Source organism: Hypomesus nipponensis, chromosome 28, assembly GCF_054491055.1.
Source record: "Hypomesus nipponensis isolate SF chromosome 28, ASM5449105v1, whole genome shotgun sequence".
NCBI classification, from domain to species: domain Eukaryota; kingdom Metazoa; phylum Chordata; class Actinopteri; order Osmeriformes; family Osmeridae; genus Hypomesus; species Hypomesus nipponensis.
In genome coordinates, this window is record NC_140388.1 from 8,286,721 (window position 1) to 8,313,818 (window position 27,098).

Here is a 27,098-nt window from a genome sequence, read left to right on the forward strand (position 1 = left end):
AAGTTAACACACCCGTTGTGCAACAGAATCTGCATTTTTGATAGATATATACACGCTTTTCAAACAACATGGCAGTACTGTCTAATCATTTATCATGCTAGCTGACATACTAGCATTTTCTTTGTTGGTACTGAGGAACACCAACAAGGATATTCATTTGTAGTGGCGGTTATTTGTGTAAACAACATTAAATATGAAAGAATAGAGTACTTAACCACTGTGGATAGCTGTTGTGCTGTTATGCATAATTGATTGCATCTCTGTAGATATCCATACCTCCCTAGTTCATGAAGGAGACTTTTAAGCATTTTATTTTCTTCTTTTTCTTCCCAGCAATCACTCTTTATCATTCTCTCCTTTAGGAATGCTGATGGCCCTGCAAAATAACAATTTCTGTGCGATGTACTGTGTAGTCTTGTTTATTAAGTTTGTCCCATGAATATGTTTTTCTCTCCCCTCCCTCCCCCCCCCCCCGGTGAGCAATGTCATCCACAGCAAGAGCAGAACCCCTGTCAGAGGTCACGAGTCTGTATTTTTCTCTCAACCCATGTGAACGTCAGGGAAACTTGGACTTGCAAATAACCGCGGCAGGGTTTACACAGGGCGCCGCGCAGAGTGAACCGTATTTGAATCGGGGCCTCGTTAAAATGCAGGAGCGTTTGCGAAAAAAAAGAAAGAAAAAAAAACCTGGCTTCTGCTTTCAACACTAATAGTTTCTGCTCCGAATCAAAGCGCGAGTGTCTTACATAGCAGGGTGAGGGGGAAAACGATCTGCATAATTTGCTATTTTGACTCCAATAATGAACGTCAACAGGAATCCTGTGTGATTACTCCCAACTGTCGGTACGAACTGCATCTGGTTAATTGGGATTGTTAGCTCGGAGGAACGCCTTCCTGGGGGGGGGGGCACTGGGGGCCTGAAGGGGCTGAGGTGAGGGCCTATCAGGGCTTGGGAACACACAGTTTTAATGACCCAACCTGACAGGTGAAGTGTGTGTGTGTGTGTGCGCGCGCCTAAGGGCCCTCTGGGACAAGTGCTGAGGGATGACACCATGTTTCGGGAGCAGGTGCCCCCTCCACCCCCCCTCTGCTCCCTATACGCCCCCCCTCCCTCCCCTTCCTCACCCTCAGGAGACCCATGGTGGGAGTGATTGGAGGGCGCTGGGGATGAAGAAGGGAGGCGGGGGAGGGGAGTGGTTCTCTATCCTGTTTGTCGGTTCCCCTCCGCGCCTGTGGGGCACAGAGCCCCCCCTCCAGAGAGAGTCTCTGAATTGGACCACAGAGGGCGGTTGTGGTTTCAGGTTGACTGGCTTGTTGCAGATAGGGGCGGCTGGGGCCGGCTGCTGAACCTCTGTGTGGTTCCTCGCCCACACACAAACACATGCTAATGGCTCGCTCCCTGCTCATTTGTTTGTGAGCCAACCCATTTGTTAACCCCTGTGTTTGTTGTGAGTTCGTAGTGAAAAGAGAGAGCGTTTCTTTGTGTTGTCACCACATAAGATGGGGAGTGTCCATCTTGTTGCTGGTTCCCAAGTTCATGTTTGTCACCAAACCCACCCACCCACCCACCCACCCACCCACGCCTCCCCACCTCCCTTCCTCTCCCTCAACCCCCTATCCCCCCTCCCAGATGATGGGACTTAACCCTGCCTATACTGGGGAAGAGTCATTGAAGCATTTGAGCCCCGGTGTAATATGTGTACCCCCTTTTTATGTGGTCATTTATTACATGGCAGACTGCATGAATAATACATGATTAACCTGCTTAATGGATGCACTGGGACTCGTCAAAATAAAAGCAAAAATCCATTTGCGCTCCCTGTAGTAAATCCAATGCGTTGTCCTTGGGCTAATTTTCATCCAGGGAACGTGTTCGTGGGGGGTGGGGATGGCAGGGAGGAGATGATGGTGAGGTGGGAGGAGGGGATGGAGGGAGGTGGAGGCATTGGAGAGATGGGAGGAGGAGGAGGAGTAGGAGGAGGAGGAGGAGGAGGAGGAGAGGGTGGAGGAGGAGAGGGTGGAGGAGGAGAGGGTGGAGGAGGAGATGGACAGACGGACAGAATCTGTGTCATCGGATCAGGAGCAAAGCCAGGAACTACACGTGCACCCGCCTCTCTCTCTCTCTCTCTCTCTCTCTCTCTCTCTCTCTCTCTCTCTCTCTCTCTCTCTCTCTCTCTCTCTCTCTCTCTGTCTCTCTCTCCTTCTTCCTGCCTCTGAGCAGCTGCCACTTCTGAGCCTCCCAAGAAAATGAAGGCAGATGAATCAATTTGGCCTGTGGCCCTAAAGTGCACTTGTCTGCGCCCCTGCCTGGACGGGGGATAATGAGCCCAGAGATTGAGCCGCTGTCTCAGAGGCTCCGGGGGGCCTGGCTGCCTCCCTACCTCTATCCCTCCCTCCTTCCCTCCGTCTCTCTCTTTCCCTCCCTCCCTCCCTCCCTCCTTCCCTCCGTCTCTCTCTTTCCCTCCCTCCCTCCCTCCCTCCCTCCCTCCCTCCCTCCCTCCCTCCCTCCCTCCCTCCCTCCCTCCCTCCCTCCCTCCCTGCCTCCCTGCCTCCCTGCCTCCCTCCCTCCCTCCCTCCCTCCCTCCCTCCCTCCCTCCCTCCCTCCCTCCCTCCCTCCCTCCCTCCCTCCCTCCCTCCCTCCCTCCCTCCCTGCCTCCCTCCCTCCCTCCCTCCCTCCCTCCCTGCCTCCCTCCCTCCCTCCCTGCCTCCCTCCCTCCCTCCCTGCCTCCCTCCCTCCCTCCCTCCCTCCCTCCCTCCCTCCCTCCCTCCCTGCCTCCCTGCCTCCCTCCCTCCTTCCCCACTGGGCCCCTCCGCCTCCCTGAGCAGTGCTGGCGTGTCTCGCTGGGTTAATGGGGGTGAGGGTCCTTTGCACAGGACACTTTTGCGAACAAATTAGAGGGAAGGATCTGTATCCTTCTCAGTCCCCCCCTCCCCTCCCCCTCCTACACCTCACAGCCCTGAACAACCAGCTGCTATCCGGAGCGGGGAGGGGGGAGAAATGAAGCTGCCGATGGGGTGTAAGGGGTTGAGGAGGACGGGAGCTATAAGGAGGAGTGAGAGGGGAGGGGGTGAAAAGGAGGCGATGGAGAGGCAGGGGTGGGGAAATGAAGCTGCGGTAGGGTGTAAGGGGTGGGGGGGTGGGGGGGTGGGGGGGACAGCTGTCAGGAGGAGAGGGGGAGTGACAGGGGGGAGGCTGAGGCACAACCCCTGAGCACTGGTGACAGGTGAACGGAGGATGAAGGGAGAGGAGGCAGGGAGAGAGAGAGAGAGAGAGAGAGAGAGAGAGAGAGAGAGAGAGAGAGAGAGAGAGAGAGAGAGAGAGAGAGAGAGAGAGAGAGAGAGAGAGAGAGAGAGAGAGAGAGAGAGAGAGAGAGAGAGAGAGAGAGAGAGAGAGAGAGAGAGAGAGAGAGAGAGAGAGAGAGAGAGAGAGAGAGAGAGAGAGAGAGAGAGAGAGAGAGAGAGAGAGAGAGAGAGAGACAGGAGAGTGAGAGGTCAGGGCTGAAGGCTTCTCTAATTCGTTGGACGGGCCCCATGATAGCTGCTCTACAAGGTGAGGAGAAAGAGGAGGGGGGGGGGGGTCAAAGAGTAGCACAACAAAGAATCAGACAGCCACTAGCTAGCTCCCTATTCACTGACTGGCTGCAGGATGATCGACAGAAGGGGGGGGGGAGAGTGAGAGAGAGGGGTGATGGTAAGCTGGGTAGCTCAGCATCACCTAGCCTGCACAGTCAAAGCCAGCCCAGTCCTGTTAATAATGTTTTTTTTGTCTTTATATCAATGTCACGACAAGCGGTTCCAAAGCCGAATGGAGAAAGGTTGTGGGGGGGGGGGGGGGGTTGGAGAGTGCAGGCGAGCATTGGAGTGCAAATGAGCAGACCCAAGTCAGCACTCAACTTGGGGGAAATGAAGATGCTGTGGGGCTCTTTGAAGATAATTAAAGAGCACAGAGCAGGGCCTCCAGAGGGCGTGAGCCGGCACGTTCAATACCCGCTCTAATGGAGCTCATTTGCAGTGCATTATTCATGTCAAACACAGGCGTTACTTGGGTATTTTGTGTTCCTTATTCCTATCCCCCCTGACCCACCCCCTTCGCCTGGCGTCTTCCGCTTGAACTCAACCTGTTTAACCTCCCCCCCCCCCCCCCCGTGCGTTGCCGGGCAGTTCCACGACGATGTAAACAAAATTAATCCACGCAACGAGAAAGGAGCCTTCAAACTGGCCCAGCCCTGGGAGAGAGCCATGCTCTCCACCCAGAGAGCATTTCAAAGACTTCCCATGATCCTTAAGTGCATCAGGGAGAGAAGTGGTGACCTTGATCTTTGTCACCGTGCAGCCAATCGGATCTCAGGAGGACAGCTTTAGTTCCCTCCCACTAGTCCTCCAACACAGTCCTGCCCTTCAGTATTAATGAAGAATAAAGAAACACTGATTTATAAAGGAGGTACCGAAGGGAAGCCAAAAGCCAATTAAAACTTCTCCCCGGAGAGAAAATAACCTCCCTGCCTTAATCACAGGCAAACAGGCCTGCCAATCATTGTCAGAAGTTGTGAATTCTTTCAACCTGAATCAATTCAGCCTGTCCTACTGAACAATGGGCTGAAGAGTAGTCTAGCAAACAGCATCATTAGGCTAGATGGCTAATTAGCAGCTCTCGTCTGATCAATAATCAAGCTGATTGCTTGAAGGGAAAACACAACCAGAAGCTGGCAGGGTGTGTAAACACTTAAGCTGTCGGAATTTGCCGGCGTTGCTGCTTGGTAAACAATGTAATCAGCAACCTGGCTCTCCACGCCGTCTTGGAGCTCGTGGCTTTGACGGGGGGGCAGCCTCGCCCGCTACCTGCCCGCCCGCATGCTCACAAGTGCTGCTTCTGGGCTCTACTTGAGAGGAGAAAGAAATCAAGCCTGCCCTGTATTTGGAGATTTGAGAAGTGATTTGAACGACGGAGAGGGAGAGGTAGAGAGTGAGGTGCGTTTGGGGAATGGGGGGGGGGGGGGTGTAGATGGAGAGGAGTTGGATGGGAGTTGTAGGACGGCAGTCAAACTTGATTAGGACCACCTGCGGGTTCCTTCGCCCTCCTCCCCCCCACTCCACCCACCCACCTTCAGGTCTGCTTCGTGATTGCGCTGCACTTGCTTAGCGGGGGCCTGTCGCCACTGACCTCAGCGGCGTGCTAACACCCCTCAGCCAATCAGCGGGCCAGGTCTGGCGAGACTGTGGGGGCGACTGTAGGGTAATTAAAAGGGAGTCGTGTTGACTTGGCTTGTGGGTTGAAGGACAGACAAACACCACCTCTCTCTCTCTCTCTTTCTCTCTCTCTCCCCCTCTTCTTCCCTATCTATCTCTTCATCCCTCTTTCTCCATCTCTCTCCCTCGCTCCCCTCTCCCTCTCTTTCCCTATTTCCCTCCCCCCCCCCCTCTCTCTCTCTCTCTCTCTCTCTCTCTCTCTCTCTCTCTCTCTCTCTCTCTCTCTCTCTCTCAGCCAGGTGGCTGTGTACAGGACCTGTCAGATTAGCTGATGACCCTTTTAATTCTGCCCTGCCGGGGGCCATAATTGATATTTACCGGGAAAGGTTAATTGTCGCAGTGATCTGCTCAAATTACAGTGGAGATCTGGAGACCCTGCGAGTGGCGGCTGGGGCGCCACCGGGGAGCGCCGTGCAAGCTGCTAGTCAAACGGATTACACCCCGCAGCCACTTCCCATTGTCCTGGGAGACGGGCCACGCAGCGAGCTGATAGGCTGCCGTCCACCCGTGGTGCGGCTAACTCGCCGAGTGTGGCCGCCTCCCATCTGCCCGGGAATGATGGGCCGCTGCCAACGCCGACGGCTGTTCTGGCACGCCGCGACGCCACGTGCTAACGCTGAAGTCGCTAGAGCCAACTGCCAAAATGGACGACTTGACTCCCTGCTTCAGTCGGCTCTGACTGCGTCCCGGGTGCAGACTATGAGGCGCGCGATTAATCACGGAAACGGTGATTCATGGTTTACTTCGGAAGGCTGTCCGTGTTAGCATAGTTGGCATCCCAGGTGCTAGCTCAATGCCACAGGCACTGTATCCAGGCGAATACTGTAGCCAGGGACGCCTGGTATTACTTTGCATGTAATCAAAAACGCAACGGAACGCTGAGGCTTACAACAATGAGTTATCATTTCAATGGGGGGGGATCCTCTTTGCATGAGCAGACCATAGATTGTCTGGCAGTTTGGATTTGAAACAAGTTTGGGTTTGGTCGTTTGTCAGTCGATCAAGAGATGCTGTGCTGTCTATACTAGTGCAGGGCCACCTGGCTGAGCCCACAAGATCCATGGCTCCATCATTTTGTCACAAAACTTTGTTAGCTCATGTTTATTTATCGCGAATGCAAAACTCTCATCCAAAGAACGTGACACTGCACCTCCGGGGGTCTTGAAGAATACGCCGGAATATTTTCAACTTCATACATTGCCCAGCTCTCAAGACAACTGAGCCGCAGATAGACAGACAGAGATTATACTCGATTATACTTTTTTAGTGAGATGAGAACGTAGATATTGCTCGGCGTGCTCTGATATGGTGGCCAACGTTTTATCCAGTCACGATGAAATGATGTCACACAAGTGTGCCAAAAGTGTCGGGGTGCGAATTCTCCGGAGCCACTATCCAGTAAATCTGTATATATATATATATATATATATACGCAGTGTTTTTGTACCGCAGGTTGTGCAGCATGTTGTTGACTGGCCGTGTCCATGTCTCTCCTGCAGATCAAGCCCCTGGTGCTGCGTCCAGTCAGACTGAGCGAGGACGAGGCGGTGCAGGAGCTCAACCGGCCCCACAGGAGCACCTCAAAAGACCGTCTCAGCGAGGTGAGTCCCGGGGGGAGGCTGCCCCCCCTCTGCCTCCCAGCCCCCCTCCCACCCTCCCTCCCACGCTATCCTGTTTCACAGAGAGAGGGAGGCATCTGGCGTGCAGTAGCTTTCACCGTCCCCAGCTTCCTTCATAAATCCATATTCATTAGCGGCGCCTGGCTAACACGGGCAGGAAGTGATTAGCCTAGCCGTGCAGTGTTGCCCTGCATTATTTAAAAGTGCACCCATGGTTAAAAGCAGATCTGACCCCGGCAGTGTTCCAGAAGGTGGCATGTGACCCTCACCGACACGGACTGGAAGGAGTTAAAGGCCTTTCCAATTACTGCCATGCCCGCATCCATATGCTAGCACATTTAAAAGACAAGTGGGCGGCGAAGAAAAGTGGAGGCTGGGTGTCGGTTGGCGGTAAAGCTGGAATAATGCAATTTAGATACAGGGGAAGTAATGAGAATTTATGCAAAATCCCATGCGGCTCATTTTAAATGAATGTAGAATATGCTTCCTAACTAATGCCTGTCAACCAGGCCTCCCAAACCTCACAAAATTCAATCAGACAGTTCATTTAGCTGACGAAAGCCAGATAAAGGAGAAAAGAGAAGGAGGGAGAGAGAGAGGGAGGGAGGGAGAGGGAGAAAAACAGAGATTCAGATTTTCAGCGGCAGAAGCAATTGAGAGGAAAAAAAAATGTGATGGGAAGAAAATGGTTTTAATGAACTTATTTAACGCGTTGTTTAAGCGATTCAGAAACCCCACAGAAAATCCGGAGATGTGGAAAAAGCAGCCCTCTTCTCCTCCACCCACGTTTCATATTTTTTCTCTCCCTCCCTTCGCCCTGCTTTCGTAAGCCTCTTCCCCCTGCTATTTCTCATGAATTTGTGTAAAAGGCTGTTTTTTAATGAAAAAGTCAGAAGGAAGAGGCGGTCTTGGCAGATAAAAGGGGCGATGGCGCCTGACAGCTCTGACAGGAAAATACGACAGCAGAGAGAGGGCTGGGGGGGGCTGGTGGGGGGGGGGGGGGGGGCTGGGGGTGGTGGGGGTGGTGGGGGCGAGCGGTGGGGGGGGTGGACTGTTGAAAATTGCACGTCATAATCGGCACCGGTGTTAGATATGGCATGTGTCTCTAATCTGCTGCCAAATAAATGGTGCACTGATGGCCATCCCTCCTCCTCTCTCTCTCTCTCTCTCTCTCTCTCTCTCTCCATCTCTCTCTCTCTCTCCATCTCTCTCTCTCTCCATCCCTCTCTCCATCCCTATCTCTCCATCCCCCCCCCCCTCTCTCTCTCTCTCTCCCCTCCTCCACTGAGAAAAAGCCTTCAGCCTCAACATGCAAGGGTCTCGTCAACTCTTACTCCATCTCCTTTTGCTTTAAAATGCAATTCTCCACCTCTGCATTGTAAAGAGCAATTTCTCATTCCCCCCCCCCCCCAAAAACAAATAAATAAACGTCTATAAAAGCACGTTTCATATGAACATCAAAGTGAAAACGTGGCTTTCGGAGATCCCGACTAACGATGGCGCGGGGCACGGGGATACGAGCGCAGTGCTGTTGTCGGGTAGTCAAGGGAAAAACGGAGACAAACGAGGCCTCTCCGCACGCTGGCAGCGGGGAAAACAGCCATGCATCAATTTGGGGCCGCAGCGGCGATGATTTGTAAAGGTTGAGGACGTGTTTGTTGATTGCCACGCCATAGCTTTTATCTGTTTACTTTGAATAGGTAATTGTGCCGTGGTAGGGTTCAGCTGGGCCACAGCACTAAGCCATGCAGGGATTAGGGAAATGTGTGTGTGGAGTGGGGAGGAGGAGGAGGGGGGGGAGGATTTGCACTGCATCTGTGTACGCTGTGTGTAAGGCAGGGAGGAAGGTAGGAGGGGTGGCAGCACTGCTCAAGTATAAACGTCTCACCCACTCACCTGCTCACTTTTTGCCAACGAGTGAGAGGGAGAGAGCGAGAGAGGGAGAGAGGGAGAGATAGAAACTCCTGAATGCAGACCAGGATTTTCAGCACTTCACGCTTCGCCTGCCCTGATTGGCCAACTCGCGGCTCCCTGTACCTTGACGAACCAATCGTTTTGTGGCCCCCGCGAGGAAGACGAAAAGAAATCAAGGCTTGCCTCGCTCGTCACCATGGCGGTTCGGGAGGGGGAGGGTGGTCGGCTGGTGGTGGAAGAAGAGAGGATTAGGGGGCGGATTTAGCAACATCGCCGTTTTCTTTAGGGCTGTTTAGTTAGCCTTAAAATGCCGTCAGAGTCCGCCCCTATCCCCCCTCCCCCCGCAAGTCCCGCCTCCCCCACCAAGACCCCCCCTCCTCTCTCTCTCTCTCTCTCTCTCTCTCTCTCTCTCTCTCTCTCTCTCTTACTCTCTCTCTGGGGCGGGTTTTTAAATCCTTTTGAAGTCCTAAGCGCTGCTGAAATCCATTGAGAGCCATGTATAATGGCTTTTAAGAGAGAGTGTTTAGCTGTAGCCCGACCCCATGGCTTATGAACCACAGCCTCTTTAATGGATTTTTTCCCCCTCCTCTCTCTCTCTCTCTCTCTCTCTCTCTCTCTCTCTCTCTCCCCCCTCTTTTCTCACTCTCTGTCTCTCTCTCTTTCTCTCTCTCTGTCTCTCTCTCCCCTTCACCCGGACTAAATCGAATGGATTGTCCCTCATTATCATTTAAATAAGCCTCTCTTTCTACCCCAAACGCTCCAACTTGAATGAACCCTGCATAGTAAGGCTAATTCCAAATGGCCTTGGCCTCCCACCACTAATGCGCGTGCACACACACACACACACATTTGCCCCCCTTTTGTGTCTGCGTCTACGCCCCAGTTGCCCCCGCCTCGCCCTGGATCCGCAGGGGAGGACAGCACTGGGGTGAAAAGAGCGGGAGCAGCCTTTTGGAGCCCCGCTGAGTTGACTTTCCGGGTCTCTGTAGGACACGGCCCTAATCGTCACCACGGGGGCAGCCTGTGAATCAGAGGGAACAGAGGCGCTGATGAGGGCTGGAGCCCAGAGCAGGTGTAGGAGGGATAGCGCCCGGTGGGGGGGGCGGCCGTCGGGATTGGCTGCGGCTTCGGGGCCCCGCGGACGAAATTGGTCTGGCAGAGAAGTCCCCTCCTGAGACCGAGGGGGGAGAAATTGCCAATCGAAACGAAAGGAATAATGGAGGAGAAAGTGGAAGTGGAGGGAGATTTGGAGATTGGTATTCTGACTGTGCCCCGGAGTGACGGAGCGAGCTGGAGGGAGCAGGGCTCCACACTCTCTTGGCCTCCCCTCCATTTCCTCCATCCGGTCTGCCTCTTTCGGTTGCTCGTCATCCGTTTTGGCCCTTCGGATCTGCAGATGGACACGTCGTTAGGGCTGTAACGTGCATTAACTCGTACACCCACAACAGTAGATTTGGGTCCGCATCATATAATATAGAACGAAGCTTGCTTGCTGTACATACTACCTCAAAATGATATCATTGTATCATTGTCCATAAAGTAACCTACCTGCGTCATATAAATCCTTTAAAATGAGAATGTACTGTGAGGGTGATGCACTGAAGTGAGTAGGCAAGGTCATACTGTGGAGGTAGATCCTTCTAGATGAACTTCCCAAAACACTGCAGCCTGTTAGGGACTGTCACGTGACTAATGGTTGCACAGTAGTTTTTGTACAGGTGTATGTGGACCTTTGTTCTCATTGTGAAGTCATGGAAATCCCCCCCGGGAGCATTTACGTTTCAAATCCAACCACCACATTCACACCTTCCTCAACCGAGTTCAATTGAGCCACCGACAGTCGGGGCGCTTGTTTTGACAGCCAGCCCCGGCCCTCTCTCCTCACCCCGGTCGAGACAAGAATGAGTGGAGAGGGGGGGGGGGGGAAGGTTAAGGTGAAGATTGCTATGAAAGAGCGGGGGGGGGGGCTTCATCATGTCTCTGTCTTGGGGACGAGCGGTCCTTAAAGGTCAACTGTGTTCTCTCTTCCAACAGACCTCCCCACTATCCATGTCTGGCCGAGGCTATTCGGTAAGTGACATTTTCATGCTTCACGACTTTTACGGCAGAATTACAATCTCCAGCTTTATGGCCCCGTCGCTCGACATTTTAATTATGTTAAATGGAGTAATGGAGAAATCATGATATTAGAGACATCGCTCCTGGTCGACCGACTGATTAAATTGAGGGAAGGTGATCTGCTCAGGCTCGCCCCTAAAGAGCTTCTTTTATTGGCATCGATCACACGGTCCGCGCTTCGGCAGTTTAACTGTCACGCGCTAAGGTCTTCATCCAGGAGCTGACAGTGCACTGAAGACCTCTTCACGCCGTCGTCAGATAATATACTTAAAAGCCATTGAAAGTGCTTATATTATGATATACCCCCACCACCATCACCTTCCCAGCCACAGTCTACGGTGCATATACACTTATCCGGAACATTCAAAGCCGTTATGATTCCGTTGAAGGAGTAGCGGTAGGGACCGCTTTTATATCACAAGACATGGCATCGGTGCGATTTAAATTTTCTTTGTATGGAGAAAGTTGTGGCTTGTTTTAGGGTCCAAATAACTCAAAGTAAAAGCGGAATATTTGAGAACTTTTTCAAATCCCGTCAGCCCAATCCGTTCATACCCTGTCTCACATGGTGTCTGAAGGAGACTATATTTATCTCCCGAAAGCTTCTGTTGCCTTCAAGCTCATGTTGCCTTTTACTCGTGTGTGTTTCACCCAGAGCTCATGAATCTGTTGAGTTTTTTGGGGGGGGCATTTTCGTCTGTGATGTTGATTCCATCCAGTGTGTATGGCTTTAGATGATATATTCCAGTGAACCTGTTTGTCCTCAACATGAAGGCGAGCAACGGAGACCTTTGAAAGCCGGCGTTATTTAAAGCTTCCGAGTGACATTGCGGTTGGCACTTCCCGACGCATCTTCACCACACCCATCATCGCAAACAAACAAACAACAACAAACGCTTTGTCGCAGTTAATCAGGATCCGAAGAGTTGAAAGGGCCAAACGCAAAAGCTCGACACGAAAATACGTCGATCTGCGCCGATTCGTCTCCCCCCCCCTTCCTCTCTTTTGGCTGCTGCCTCAAATTGAACATGTCACATTCCTATTCCCGAGCGGGGCTACATCGCTCGCAGATAGATGAAAACAAACAAGACCTCCAGAAAAAAAAAAGCTGCGAGGGGCCCTTTTGGCTCGAGCTGTCTGTTTGAGTTGGGGCGGAGCGAGGGAGGAACTCTCTTCATGTTGCCGCGCGCACGGGCGGAGGGATTCCGAGAGAAGGGAGAGAGCGAGAGCACAAGCAGCAGTGGCAGGAAGTCTCAAGTTGTCACTCTCCCTGGTCGCCCCTGTTATCTGATGCCCGCTATCTGACGCTGCTATCTGTGGTAGAGGACCCCCCCGCCCCTGGTGGTCTGGAAGACGCTAGAGAGCGAGGCCCTCACCGCTCCCCAAGGCGGTGAGGCATCTGTGGGCTTGGCCCGTGGGGGAGTGGGGGGGGGGGGGGGGCGCTTATCTACAGGTGTTCCAAGGACTCTCCAGTGGGGGTAAGAGGCTTGTCAGGGGGTGTGCGGTTGGAGCGGGGGTGTTATGGCTGGAGGAGGGAGCGTGTGTGTGTAGGAGTGTGTGTGTGTGTGTGGGGGGGGGGGGGGTAGAGCAGGCAGGCAGGGAAGCAACAGCAAAGGCCTCCAGATAAACAGCAGGAACTGGGTTATCTGATGGTCAGCCCTGGGCCCGATCGACATCTCCTGGCCCGCGTCTTCTTCGCTGAAAACCTCCCCTGCAGGCCCCGGGGTAGGGGTGGGAGGGGGGGTGATGGAGTAGGAGGAGGAGAAGGAGGGGGGGGGGGGGGGGGGCGCCAATCTCGGTCACAAGGCACCGAGAGGTCAGAAAAAAAGAGAAGCCCGATCTCTCTCTCGACAGTTTGTTTACCATGACTACAAGAGATAAGGCCTCTATCATATCCTCCCACCTTCTGCCTGCTGCGGCGTGCCGTCTGCGAGGCCCCGGCTGTGGCGAGAGCGCTCCCCTCACGTGTGAAGGAGCCGGCCTTTCAGCGTGAGCCGAACAGGAAGGCAACAGAAACTGTGGGTCCCACCGGATGCATGTGTGCCACTGTTACGATCGTGCTTTTCTTCAAAAGCAAAGAGGGTACATTTGTGGTTGGTTTCCTGTGTGGCCTTTTTCAAAATTCTTGACGTGACAGGTTTACTAAACCCCTGTAAGCTGGACAGGTTATAGTCCAAAGTTAACATCTGCAACCGTTCTATGCAAGTCCAGATAACCCAGCATTTGAAAAACACGTTTTCCACAGTGTGTAGTAGTAATGGCTTTTGCACAAAACAGCACTGTTACAAATATGAGCTGTACCCAGTCAGTTCCTGTTGTGTATCGCTATTCTTTGTTTTTACTTGATTCCGTTGCCTGTGTGGGAAACGAAACCAACCCAGTTGCTAATCTGTGCAACACTCTCGACCACTGAGTCAACAGGCGATAAAGAAGAACTCAGAGAATAACTATCCCCGACAGAAAAGTGGAGATAGGATTGTTTATCAGTCCGGCCTCCTTCCTCTCCTCTCCTTGGCTTGTTCTGAGGTTTTTTATTGCAGTGTCACCTTCCGTGTTGAAGGAGACAATATCTCGCCCATTTCCTGTGGAGCTACCTGCGTGTTTTTTCAGCAGAGACGGGCCTGGGCTCTGGTGATTCATCTTCCTCCTGGGGGTCCTCCATAACCCCCCCCCCCCCATACACTCACACACACACATCTGTGCCTGTGCAGATACAGGCCTTAAGAGATGGGGAAATGTCAAAATATCTCCCTGCGACTATCTCCACGTCCTATCTCCACGTCCTGTCTCCACGTCCTGTCTCCACGCCCTATCTCCACGGCAGGCTTGAAATAGAGCAGAGAGGGAGGCGTTTATGGAGGGGGGAAGAGAAACGACCTGCCTCCTTTTTCAGAGATGAAGCGATCAAGCTTCTTTATCTCCTCTAGCTGAAGTGAAGGTGGTTCTTGTTTCGCTCTTCCTCGTTCTCAAATGGGGGATCGGTTTGGTCTTTTACATTTAGTCATTTAGCTCTCATCCAGAGCGATTTACAGTAAGTACAGGGACATTCCCCCTAGGCAAGTAAGGTAAAGTGCCTTGCCCATGGACACAACGTCATTTTGGCAACGGCAACCTTCTGATTAGTAGCCCGATTGCCTAACCGCTCAGCCATCTGACTCCCCTATCCCCTGTGGGAAGTGAAACGCGCCGACCCATTCTGGGAGTTGAATTGCAGTGAGGTCACAGGGTGCAGTGAGGTCACAGGGTGCAGTGAGGTCACAGGGTGCAGTGAGGTCACAGGGTGCAGTGAGGTCACAGGGTGTCTAGGTTGGGCTGTGCCTCCAAACTCACTGTCCAATTACGCTTCTGTAAAACTGGTTTAGGTTTTCCTAAACCAGCCTTGTTTTACAGATTAGCCAAGGATGACCTCCATTTAGTTCAAAACAGTCCCTTTCCTCCCTGACAAGCCCCTTTTATGAAGATTTTTATCAAATACAAGGATTATGTCACTTAATTATAACGGGAGTCATTAAAAGCTTCACGGTTAATTTAACAAATTGACACAGATTCATTGGATTAAATTTCAAATAAACCGATTGTTTTAGAGCCAAGGAGGGAAATTGAGTGGAAACGATACATCATTTTAAACGTGATCTCTCTATCACATTGCTGTGTAAACACCGCACAAATTGTTTTCCCTCTCTCTTCGCCTCTCTCTCCTTTTTTCTCCCCCCCCCTCCCCCCCCTCCCTCTCTTCACTTTCACCCCGTATCACCTTTAGCCCCTCCTCCCCTTATCCACCGATCCAATGCATGTCCGGCCCATGGTTTCAGACCTGTTCCGGCACATGGAGAGACGTGATTGGGAGGAGCCAGCAGACGCAGCAGGTTAGGGGGAGGGGCTTCAGCCCGCCCCGCCCGCCCCGCCCGAGACCCGGCTGCCTCTCACGACGGCACCACGGGGGCCCCGGTCCGGGGTTCAGGGCCCTGTTTGTTTATCCCCGCGTGCGTCCCCTTCTTCAGAGCCAGGGCCACGCCGCTACCCTCGCACGCCGGGGGACTCGGGCTGTTGCCGCTAGCAACAGATAAGAATTGCTGTTAACCACAGCAGGGCCCCCCAACACATCAATCATGTGCTGCAGATAAAGGGTTTACGCTTTTGAGGGTGGGTGGGGTGGGATGGGGTTGGGTGGGGGGGTGGGGGGGTGGGGGGTGGGGGTGGGGGTGGTGGAAGGGGTGGGGTGCTCTCTGAATGGTGGGTCTGGAAATCCCTTTTCACTGGCTGAACACACACAGCCTCGACTGTGGAGGCCGGGCCTCGTTCCGCGAGCAAGAGGGGCAGCTTGGTTTTCCACCCTGGGCCGCCCCGGCCTCGGCTGCATCCTAATGGAGACGTATTAAAGGCCGCCCGCACACAAAAGCTACTGTGGGAGAAAGGTCATTTGAACAAAAAGACGACATAGTGAATTAGTGTATGGCCCCGGCCTACCGAAATCGCCAGGCATAGTTTGCTCCTTCTAAATGAACTCTTAATTGCTTTTGCCACTTGGCTTTGTAGTTTAGGCTGCTTAAAGTGTTAGCTGTTCAGCATGGCTGCTCCCCACATACACCCCAGTCAGACTTGAGTTGGAATCAGTGATTGAAAACTCCTTTAGAATCTCCTCCGGTTCGAGACACATTATAGAATGTGGTATTTGTCACGAAAAGTGACTTCAATGGTTCATTTGCGACCCTTTCTCCCGAAAACGAAACCGAAGGCCACTAACGAGAAAGAGAAATCTGGATAGGCTCGGCTAACACGACGTCCCTGGAATAGACCCTCTAATGCACGTGCGGTGTAATTCCCAGCTAGGTTGGCAGTACTCCACATTTCCAAGCACACAGTGGGTAATGGGTAAACAAACATTAGGGCCTCCAGGGTTGTCCAGTCTCTCTCTCTCTCTCTCTCTCTCTCTCTCTCTCTCTCTCTCTCTCTCTCTCTCTCTCTCTCTCTCTCTCCATCAGTCATCAGTGGTTTGTCCCTCACCTCACATCAGCCTCACTTCCAGCAGCAAGGCCGCTACGCTAGCACAAGACAACGCTCCCAGGAGCCGTTTACGGGCCCGCTGTTCTCGTTCCGTTTCGCTGGTGCTTTAGACAAATAAAGTCACATAGTGCCACTTTGTCACATGTTCCATATACCACAATCAGGACTCAATTACATGCCACTCTCATTCATATAAAGGCTCTTAAGACAGTCACGAAGGCTTTTAATGAGCGCTGTAATGAACGTTCAGGGTGCTTGGCAATTCTCCTAGATGTTACTGTGGCTTTTATGGCCCATTATGACATATAATTTGCATCGGCAAATTACAGTGCTCAATGTCATTATCCAAACTGGGGACCTGATCGTAAATTAAAGCTTCAAATTACGAGCTACTCTGTGGCGGGCAGAGGAGCGATTGGCTGGCGCCCTCACCGGGGGGAGAGATGAGTGGTGCCCCCCTGTGGGCTGGGGGGGATCTTCATTTCTTTAATCAGCCTCTTGTCTCTCTCTCTATATATATATCCCTTTTAATCACTCTCTCTTTGTGTCTTTTCTCCCCCATCTCTCTCTTTGTCAGTCTCTGTCTTTGTCAGTCTCTGTCTCTTTATCCCCCTCTCTGACTCTGTCTCTGTCTCTCTCTCTCACTCTTTAGTCAAATAATTATGAGCCAGTATTATGAGTGGACAGGCACTGATGTTTTCCAGTGAGCAGGACTAACACAATCTGTATTCTGATATGGACAATCATTTATTTCCTTTTCTTTCCATCTTTCTTTCTATCTGTCTTTCTTTGTTTCCTTCCCCTCTCCTTCCACCTGAGTGCACCGGAGGGAACATAATAAATCATTAAGATTTATCACACCTCTGTTTATTAATTCACCGCCACGAGTGTAGTATTAGTCTGTGTCATTTAAAGGCACAGGCACATCAGTGATCCATTGTCCCTCGAGGAAAACCACGGAAGCCATTTTAGTTCTGGCAACAAAAAAAACAATGCTATGATTTTGAGGTCAGTCCTCTTTCACAATCCACCCCCCCCCCCCCCGCAAACGTGTTCCCCGCGTGCTTCCTCCAACTCCCTCGCGTGAAACATTGCGTCTCTTCCGTCTGATGTGGAAGCCTACTCTGCCGTAGGCTCTCCTTTTCCAGAGCTAGCTATTGTTTAGGGAGGTGGGTGATGGTGGTGGGTTGGGGGGAAGGGGGTGGAACGACAACACAAACAAACAGAGGATACCTGCGATGGCGGCACCCGCTGGGCCCTGAGCCCTGCGCGGCCCGCGGCTCGCCAGGAGAAGAGGCGTTTGTGCGACAGCTAGCTGCAGGCGGAGGAGCGGCGCCCAGCCCAGGCGAAGGTCCGCGGGCTCTCCCGGAAGCATGAGAGCTCCCGGCTCAGCGCAAACAGAGCTGGAAATTAGCAGAAGCCTGGGGGCAGGGAAGACGTTACACCACACATGACATGTTTGGGTTTTGGCACCCCGATGGATTCCAGCTTTGGGTTTCCAGAACGAGAGAGCGTTTGGTGTCTGGTTTCTTTATGTGTGTCTGTCTGTGTACAACTTTCACACTTCCTGTTATACCTTCTGGCCTCAAAAGCCTTACATTTCCTTTTAAGGGTGTTAGGTGACATTCATTCGTTTTTCATTTGTGAACTGAATGTTCAATTCAGTAAAATAGAAAGCTGTAGTTCCTGTGAGAGAACGACATACATACAGTGTATTAGCTTACAACACAAGTGCATGAGTGTGCATGATAGTACATTCCACACACATAAACACCCCCATGGAAATTATCTTTGGGCTCTTTCTTCCCCAGTAGAGAAACTCACCAGGGCCAGTCAATTTACCCTCCACTTAAAGCGTGCGGTTCCCGAAACCCTCCGAAAGTTACTACTAAGTAGGTCATGTTCTGCCGTTCGTCGTCTAATCACTCAGCGAAACCACAGTTTCTTCAGTCGGAGCCCCGAGTCTGGCTCCTGGGACCGTTGCACCGGCACGCTCGCTCCTTTGATTTTCTGTCGTGTTTTTTCCCCTCCCCCACCCCCCTCTTTTTACCCCTCTCTCGGTCCCCCCCCCCCCCCCTTCTGTTTTTCCACCCCATCTCTGACAGTGCGCGACACTCCCCAATCATCCTCCTCCATCCCCCCTTTCCCACCCCCCCTCCCCACGTCCATCCCTCATGCCTCTCAAGAAGCAGCAGGTAAAGGTGTCAACTCATGGGAGGAGTTGCGGTCTAATTATACCTCCAGCTGATGCCGCTGCTGTTTATGAGGAAAATAACTGTTAATGACAGTGTAACCTCCCCCCCAGAGACCCTCAACAACAAAGACTGGGGGGGGGGGGGGGGGGAGGGGAGGGGGCACTCTGTTTTGGTTCTCTCTCTCTCATCTCTCTCTTCTTGATAGCTCTTTCTCTTCCATCTCTCTATCTCTCTCTTTCATCTCTCTACCTCTTCTCATATCTTTCAGAGGAAAACGTCAAGCGCATGTGGTTTTGTAGCTCAGTTGCCGCTGGGCTAACAGATGCATTGAGCAGGCACGACCCAGACATGCCTGTGTGTGTGCCCCGGTGTGTGTGTGTGTATCTCCGTGCCAACGGGTGCAGAAGTTCACCTCAGCCTGGTGTGCAGCCCCAGCAGGAACACCACATGCACAGCCTCACCGCCTAGCTCGCCCGGCGCCCTGAGGCTTGAGAGAGGCCATGTCTAGGTCGCTCTACCTCCCCCCTGCCTCTCCACCCCCCCACCCCCCCCCCACTACACCGTGCCTTCACCCACTGTGCGGCCACATCCACATCTGCCCATTTGGACGGAAGAGGTCGCGTTGAGTTAAAAAGGAGGCGTCATTGCGTAATAGCATTGCGGACTTGCAGCGTTTAGCTAGCGGCTCGGTCCCAGCGGTGGCCTTGACCGGGGCAGCTGTCTGGCCTCTCTCGGGGGGAGACGGCACCAGCCTTCGCGGTCGCCGCCATCTCCGTGTCATTATTCGTGCCGGTACCATGACATCTCTCCGCCTCCGGATCCTCCAGACGGAGGGGGGATCGTGTTCGTTGGGGGGGAGGGGGGGGCGGGGGCGGGTTGTACGAGAGCCACCTGTTTCCACTCCTGTGACACGGAAATCGGATCATTCTGACACTGACGCGTGATCTGATGATCGGACGTGATCTCTGTCATCTGACCGAGTGGAGCTCTTGGCTCGGCCTTTGATTCAGAGGGACGCGAGGGCCGCCGCGATGCTACGCTGGGCCTCTGTGGGACGCCACTCCAAGCACGGTCACATGTCCTGGCCCATCTCCTGTTGCAGGGAGATGTAACAGATCAGCGGTCTCGTCTCCAGTTAAAACTCACATTCAGAATCCCATTCCATTGTCTTGCATGCCTCTCATAATAATATATATGTATATATATCATAATATGTCAATTACAGACCCTTACCCCAGGTGTCCCCTCTGGATTGTGATCCCCCCTCCCCCTCGTCCAACATCTTCCACCCCTTCTTACTGAAACCAGAGCACAGCTGCATCCCCACAGGGACACACACACTACCTTCCCAAGGCACCATCACACCCCTATCACCCACAGCCTTTGTGTGGAACAGGTCTGGGTGTGTGTGTGTGACATCTGGGTGGGTGGCTGGGCTTGTGTGAGGGGGGAGGGTGGTGCATATCTCCTGCCGACGTGGCCCAGCTCCGCACCACCCTGTCTAGCACCACCCTGTCCTGCCCAGCCCAGTACCACCCAGCGCTAGCCAGGATCACCCAGCCCAGCCAGAGCCAATCTGGTACCCAGCCTCCTGCTCCCTCTGCCCAGCCAAAGCAGTGGGGTGTCCTGGCCGGGGCCTGGCTTCATTACGCCTGCCAGATGGGCTGAGAATTAGACTCTAACTCCCACGATGCATGGGGAGTGTGGGAGGGAGGAAGGCGAGAGAGTGGTGATGGAAAAGTGACGGAGGAGAGAGGGAGAGATGGTGGGGGGGGGAGGGAATGGTTTTTGTTTTCATTTACGTTGCAAGTTATTACATTTTAATGTAACACCTCTGGGACACGGCAGCATTAAATGGCTGTTCTTGAATAATCGACACTAACTGCAAGCTAATGCTGGGAGAAATGAAATTAGCGAGCACAGCAATTTGGCACAGTGATTATGGGCTCCTCTGAGGCACTTCCTGATGATTTAAGAATGCTAACATTTAAGCAAGTCAGATCTCATTACTCTTCAAGGTTAAATCGAGCTGGGTCGGCAGGGAGGCAGCTGCTAGTTTGGAAGTAGTGGTCTCTCACTCTTTTCTTCTTTCTTTTTTTCCCCCCTCCTTATTTTCTTACCTCGTTCTCTTTTTTTCCTTTTTTCATTTCGTCGTGTTCCTCTCACACGCTTTGACACTGGCTCATTGAAAATGGCGGTTGCTAAGGGCTGGAATCAGTGAGACCCCTCTGACACTGCGGAGGCAGATTTTAATTGGATCAGTGATATTCACTTCCTGAGCTATAATTTGTCCTCCGCCAAAGAACACGACTTGCTGTGAGCAATAGGGTATCACTTTCTATCCCAACTACACGGTATATATATTCCAACGGGACGTGTGTGCGTGTGCGTCTCGCTTCAAGCAACCCCCCACACCTCCTTCTCATCTAAAGGCCCTTACAGGAAAACAAAAGCACATGATTTCTTTCCCCGCAATGAATACACGTAGCCTCTTTTTGGTTCCATCCCTTTCTTCCCTGGCTGAAATCACTTTCCAAGCCATTCCCGGCGTCTTTTGTCCGTCGTCTACCTCGTTCACCCGTTCGCATCTGTTCCGCCACACCACCTTGATCCAATTAGCTGACACGGGGATGGCTTAACTTCTCCGTAAGCCAAACCGACGTGGAAGGGTACAACAATACGGAAGCATCTCCTTTTCCTCGTTACAGGGCGTCAGATCCTTTTAAACGTGTTTACCCGCCGTTTATATGTCAGCTCGTATCCACGGGGCTCAGCTGGCTGAAAGATGAGGATGATGACACGAGCGGGAGCCCAGCTTCTTGCTGGATGCAGATGCACTTTACTGTACACCCACGACACCCCTGTGACAAATCTTGCCGCCGCGCCGCTTCGCACCGCACAAAGTTCCAGGCAGATGGGTCGGACTTTTATCCCCGTCTTCTGAAAGCAGGAGAAATGGAAACATTTGTTGCAGCCACCACTGCAATGAGATTTATTTAAAGCCAAGGCAGATGCAGGCAGTTACTTTGGGGAATAAGATGTAGCCTATTACTGCTAGGATTTGTATTTATTTTCTTCTTCTCACACTGTTTTTTCGCAAAGGAAGAACATTGCAAGTCAAATGTAATCACTATAACTCCGGGTTAGACACTGTCACCAAATAATATTAGGTTTGTTTTATTGCAATTGCTTGTCAGGACAGTGACTTGAATCGCACAATATTAGCAATGCCGTGGTGGATCTCAACAAATCGACAATTTTTTTCCTTTCTTTTAATCTTCCAGTGCATCTTAAAACACAATTTACATACTCAGTGATTTGCATATACAATATAATTTGATATATTCAAATCTGATGCTAACTGGCATGTAAGGCTTTCCATTTCCTGGTACAGTGGTTGAATAGTCACCTCATTGGCCTGTCTAATGGCATTCCAAGTATGAGGAACATGCAACAAGACTAGTTTTCTCCCAACTACAAAGCCTCTTAATATCAACTAGGAATTTGCACATGAAACATTCACGGTTAAACCGATTAAAAGAGATGAAGGTGGGTTTGTTGTTTAAAGATCCCGTGACTGTTTAGAAAAATTGATTGAGAGCTGCGTAGATATCTGCAATTCTCTTAATCCAATGCCAAGATTTCTCCCCCAGCATCAACCCATCAACTGGATTTTGACATGTGGTTTTCAATTTGGTTAAGGAGTCAAACACAGGAAGCTTTCATTTCTTAAATCTGTCCAAACCAGTTTGTTTGTATCGGTATATGACTTTGAACTGCGTGGTGAGGACCTGAAAATCCAGATATGTATGTCAATCCTGATGTGTGGGTGTGAAAAAGAAGCCTTATCTATGTGTTGACGAAGTGTTGAAAGGAGACATTGACAAATTCCACAACAAATGAATCAAATTCAGCTTACTGATATTGTGTGTTAGGTTGGCTGATTGACTGGACAGCTGTGGACTATATGGACCAATCTACCGTCTACCAGTGACACATACTCACAGTCAGGGGTGTGAATCCATCTCCCAGCAGAAATCCACTTCACCACCATGTAGCCCATTTCCATATCATCTCCCTATCATGTCTATGAGGGAGGGCCTCCTATGTGCGCCGTGATATAATCTGCAGATAGATTCATACGTGATGATAAAAGATGACTTTCGACAGGGGTACTTATTTGACATCATTGAACTGCCACCATGATGGATGGTACAGGGAAGCCCCCGACCAAGCCGTTGGCTCCGGGTCCCAAACTATTTATTGTCGCTGGCCGGGCTCAAGGTTCCTGTCAGCCTGGCTGGCAGTTTGAAAGAAATATCAAATTGAATTAAAATTGCTCGCTCACCCAAAACAGAAGGCCCCGCGTGCCTTAAAGATCATACATCTGTTCCCCCCCCTTTCCTAGTCATTGTTGCAAAGTCAATCCCTCTCTGGGTACGATAATGTGAATTATTCATGCCAACGGCGCCGCGGCACGCTTTATCACGTTAAAGTGCCCGTGACATTACTGATGGAGCGGCCGCTCTCCGGCTGCCGGCTAGGCTAATGCAGCTGGAAGGAGGCTGGCGCAATCACTGCTGGGGGAGAGCAGAGGAAGAGGAGTTGGAAGTGTTAGGGGCTTTGCTCCAGCCTGCGGTTCTCACCCGAAGGGTGCGCTCTCGTCTTCAGCGGCGTTCGCCTGTTGGACGGACTGCTCCCTGCCTGGCTTTCAGACGTGCTCACTCCAAATCCAGCCTGTCTCATTAAACTGGGGGGGGGGGGGGGGGGGCAACTTTCATGGCCGCCTAAATTACACAGCGACCGAGGTGCTTGGAATATTATGCTGACCTCCAGCTCCACAAGCCAGCCCTGGGCCCTCTTGACTTGATCTGCCGTCCTTGTCCTTTAATCCTGGAGAGCTCTTGCCTAACGGCTCCCTGAGGGTCCACAAAGGCTGCAGTGTGCCAGTTCACAGCCGAGAACAAGACCTCCACAGTTCCCCCCGTCCTCCTTGTTTGCTTTGAACGTTTGAGGAAAAGCCTGTCATCGTTTCTACCGGAAGGTAACGGAATGAAACCGCAGAGCTTCTTCCCTTTTTTTTTTTTTCCTTAACTTTTTTTTTTATGAGAGATTGCGTAATGGAATGTCACAAGGGAGGATTGAGTGCCTATTGCCTCGGGAGTTATAACTGCTAGTCACATTGCAGCTCCGGAATTCGATAAGGGAGCTCAATTGTAAGCGCAAAGAATTAACTTTGATCTTGATATTGCATATAAAGCATTGATTTATCCTCCAAAGAATAGAGCCAGGTTCTCGACGACGCATAATGGCTCCTCGTAGGGGACAGACTATCTCCCCGGCTCTGTCATGAAGGTGTTTGGCATTCACGGCTAAGAAAGCTCTGATTGAGAGAGATTTCTAAGTTTGAAGGCTATCACATCTTGCATCTCTGTTTTTTCTCTCTCAGCTCAGCAGCCAACATGCAAATGGGGCGGCCTGTCCCAACACTTATTTTCAATGTTGTAAATCAATCTTCTAATCAGCCAGTACGATCTGGAAAAGGTGAAACACAAAGCAGACAAGTAAAAGGAGGGGGGGGGGTGGAAGGAAGGAAGGAAAGAAAGAAAGAAAAATATTTCCACTGTCAGTTTGCATTCAACAGCCGGCTGTGCGCTTTGTGCAGTTTCTCGCCTTTTTCAGTGAAACCGCCCGCGCGTCTATAAAGGTCCTCCCCGAGGTGAGCCAAACTGATACTTTGGTTCCCACACGCTCTGCTCGTCTGAGGTTTCACAACCGATGAAGCTTTGTGGCGGAGAGGAGCCGTGATAACAATCTCACCTGTTTCGATGAGGAGATAAAAACGAACCCCAATGAGACATGATGAGAATATAGGCGAGGTGATGAGCGAAAAGGAGAAGTCATTCTGGTCTCACCCTGGCCTCTGAGGTTGTCAGTGCGAGGTTTCAATAGTCATGTCTAAGATCCCCTTGCCTCTCCACTCATGAACAGGATGTGTGAAAGTGGGCGGGGGTGAAATACCACAGAGGTCTCTCTCTGTATGTTGCCCTTGTATTGATTCTATTCTGAACAGTTTGTTCTACTTTACAGTTTATTTGTTATCATTTAAAGGCTCACTGTGACAATCCATTGTTGCAATTTCACAGCTAAGACAAACAACCGTACGAGACGTTTTCCAAAATATATTCCTACACGTCATGGATGCTCTTCTCGATTTGATGTTGAAATCACTTTAGCGACCCTTGTTCCTGCCAGTGAGTGCTGGAGGTTGACATGGCTGGTGAGTCTCACGTACGTGTCAGTGTGTCTTACCGCCTCACACGGCCTCCCCAAAGCTAGCGCCGTGGGAGTCAGCCAGTCGGAAGGAGTGGGACTCCAGGGGCTTCTGGATGAGCAGAGGCCCACGTACGCAGGCCCCGGCCTGGGGTAGCCCGGGAGTTCACCCTCCTCCGGGAGAAACTCTGGTACAACACACAGATGCTATCGCGCAGCCCCCAAAGTGGTCCGGGCGTCGATAGCGGTGCGATTGCATCGTCTTGTTTGTTTTGCACAGTAGCTCGTGGGAGCGTCTGACTGGTTTGTTCTAGGGATGTCCCCGGTTGTCAAGGGCCTCAAGCGCTTTGTCGCTTCTGCCTGGTGACGGGCTTGTTCACGCTGTGCTGGAGGTGAACCTGGGAAGTTCATTTGGACCACTACTTCCTGACTGGATTAACGCTGTACTCCAGGACCGTTCGATTTCAAACGGAAATTGTTTTTTTACACTCTCTTTTCACTCTCTCACCAAAATGGCAGATATCAGGAGCGGCTTCTCTTGTCGGCTGTTCCGCTTCGTAGAGCTGCCGTGGAGCGTCATGGCTCCATGTATTTCTCTGACCACGTCACCTCATATAGCCCCCGCCCCCTGTGGCCTGGTGGGCCGTAGAGCACCCTGGAGCTGTTTAGGCGGCGCTGCTTTCATCTTAACACACCCTCAGCCCTGCGCCGCAGGCCTATGGAGTCATCTAAGGTCTTTTCGCAAGTTTCACACAGCTGGAATTACACAAATGATCTGCGTTGTCATTGTTAAGGCGACCTGTTTCTCCACTTGGAGGATTGGCATGTTGCCACGGCAGCAAATCCGGGGCAGTGGATCAATCACCTGAAAACCAGCTACAGTCTAGCAAACGCAAATGACGCAGCCTCGCTTTGCCTGGAAGTCATGTTTTGCTGTTTGGCAGTTAAATCCGTGCAAGGTTTCGAGACTGTCCACGTTGTCTCCCCCTCTCCCCCGGCCCTCTCCCCAGCCCCCTCATATTTCCCTGTGGTGGAGTATTCAATTCCAACTGAGCGGTTTTTTGGTCTTCAAGGCACAGGCTTTCATTTGAGCCAATCACCTTTTATGGCTCAATTCATCAGACCCGTGGAAAACACGTCCAGGAGTCTGGTTGTGACCGTCTCCCAGGGAGACAATGAGGCGTATCCACACAGGGAGCTTGTCTCACACTTTTAATGAGTTGCCGTTGGTGATTTTCGCCTCAGCTGTGTTTTTTTTTCTTTCTTTCACGAGCTCGAAATAAATGTGTCCTCCATGGCTGGACGACAGCCTCTTTTAATGTGTCGGATGGAAGTCAGTGAATGCAAAGTAGGGAATGGCCCTTCGTAACGTCGTTGAACTTGTAAAAATCATTTATAAATCGCTGTATGTCTCCCTTTAAAGAGTGAGATGTGCTTTCACTGAAATGCACTTGGTTCAGCATATTTTTGTTTACCTCATCTGTCTTAAATGGGAAGAACATTTATTTTATGTCCCAGCTGAAACTTCTGAACTTCAGTATTGAAATACTTGGCATTCCCGTTCCCTTGATTATAGTGGTTCTAGTGAAGTATAGAGAGTGCAGCGTCTACAATCCCTCAAACATTGCTGTACCAGGAGACATGGCCAGAAGCCAAAGCAGTGTCTTTGCACCTGCCCGTGTGGGTGGCGACCTGTAGGGATCACATGACCTGTGGGGGGTCATGTGATCCCTGTCCCGATTGTGGCGGGGACTCAACACAATGCTGTGACCTGGCTGAGGTATTGAGCATATGACTTGGCCAAATGCCTGGGGTTAGGGTTAGCAGCATATCCACCCTGTGTGGGCCAGGGAGATAAGCCCTGGGTGAGGCTGGGAAGTCCTGGGCTGGGCTGGCAAGGGTGAAGACATTTGGCTTGGAGACAGTAGGATGATGACAGAGCCGGTAACCAACTCCAAACCCGTCCACAGATGAGTGAGATCTCGTTCCTACTCCTAGCGGCCTCTACACATTTACGTTTAGTCATTCTCATCCAGAGCGACTTACAGTAAGTACAGGGACATTCCCCCCCCCCCCCCCCGAGGCAAATAGGGTGCCCAAGGACACAATGTAATTTGGTGTGGCCGGGAATCAAACTGGCGACCTTCAGATTACTAGCCCGATTCCCTAACCGCTCAGCCACCTGACTTCACACCAGGGCTTTGCAGCCTACTCCACCAGGCTCAGAGGGACATCGCCACACCACAATAGACCGCACTCACGTTCCCGGGGATGTGCGGGATCCTCCATGAATCCTCGACATGAAAAAGTCAAGACAGGCCCTTCGACAGTGGCACGCAGCCATCGTCTGCGGGGCTTTAGTCGGAGATGAAAAATACGTTTAATTTCAAGTGTCAGAAACTTGCCAGCATGATGGGGCCCATTCGTACTGTGTGACGACTTTAGAAACCCTCTAATGGAATCTGTGTGTGTGCTCCACTCTCCATGGGCGGGGGTGCCTGTGGCCACTTGGCTTGTCGGGTCATTGGATTCCAGTTCATAGCTAGCGTTAGCCCTGAGAAGGCCTCGGATGAGATTGGGCCTCCCTGGGCTCCCTGGTTCAGGGTGTTTGACGGCACGGGGGGGCTCAGTTACCTTGGTGGAGAGGCCTGATAGTTTGCCACTCAGGACGGCTGTCTCTGTCAGCGAGTGTGCGGGGATTGTCCCCCGAGGGAAATATCGAGCGTTT

General features: G+C 51.8%; 1 protein-coding gene across 1 annotated transcript in view; it reads left to right on the top strand.

The window, feature by feature from the left end:
* The window catches only part of fbrsl1 (fibrosin-like 1), a 219,449-nt gene that overhangs the window by 72,759 nt on the left and 119,592 nt on the right, over nucleotides 1–27,098 (top strand). The window contains 2 exon segments of the mRNA XM_084694984.1: nucleotides 6,747–6,848; nucleotides 10,815–10,850. Coding sequence (XP_084551110.1) covers nucleotides 6,747–6,848; nucleotides 10,815–10,850 — 138 coding nt within the window.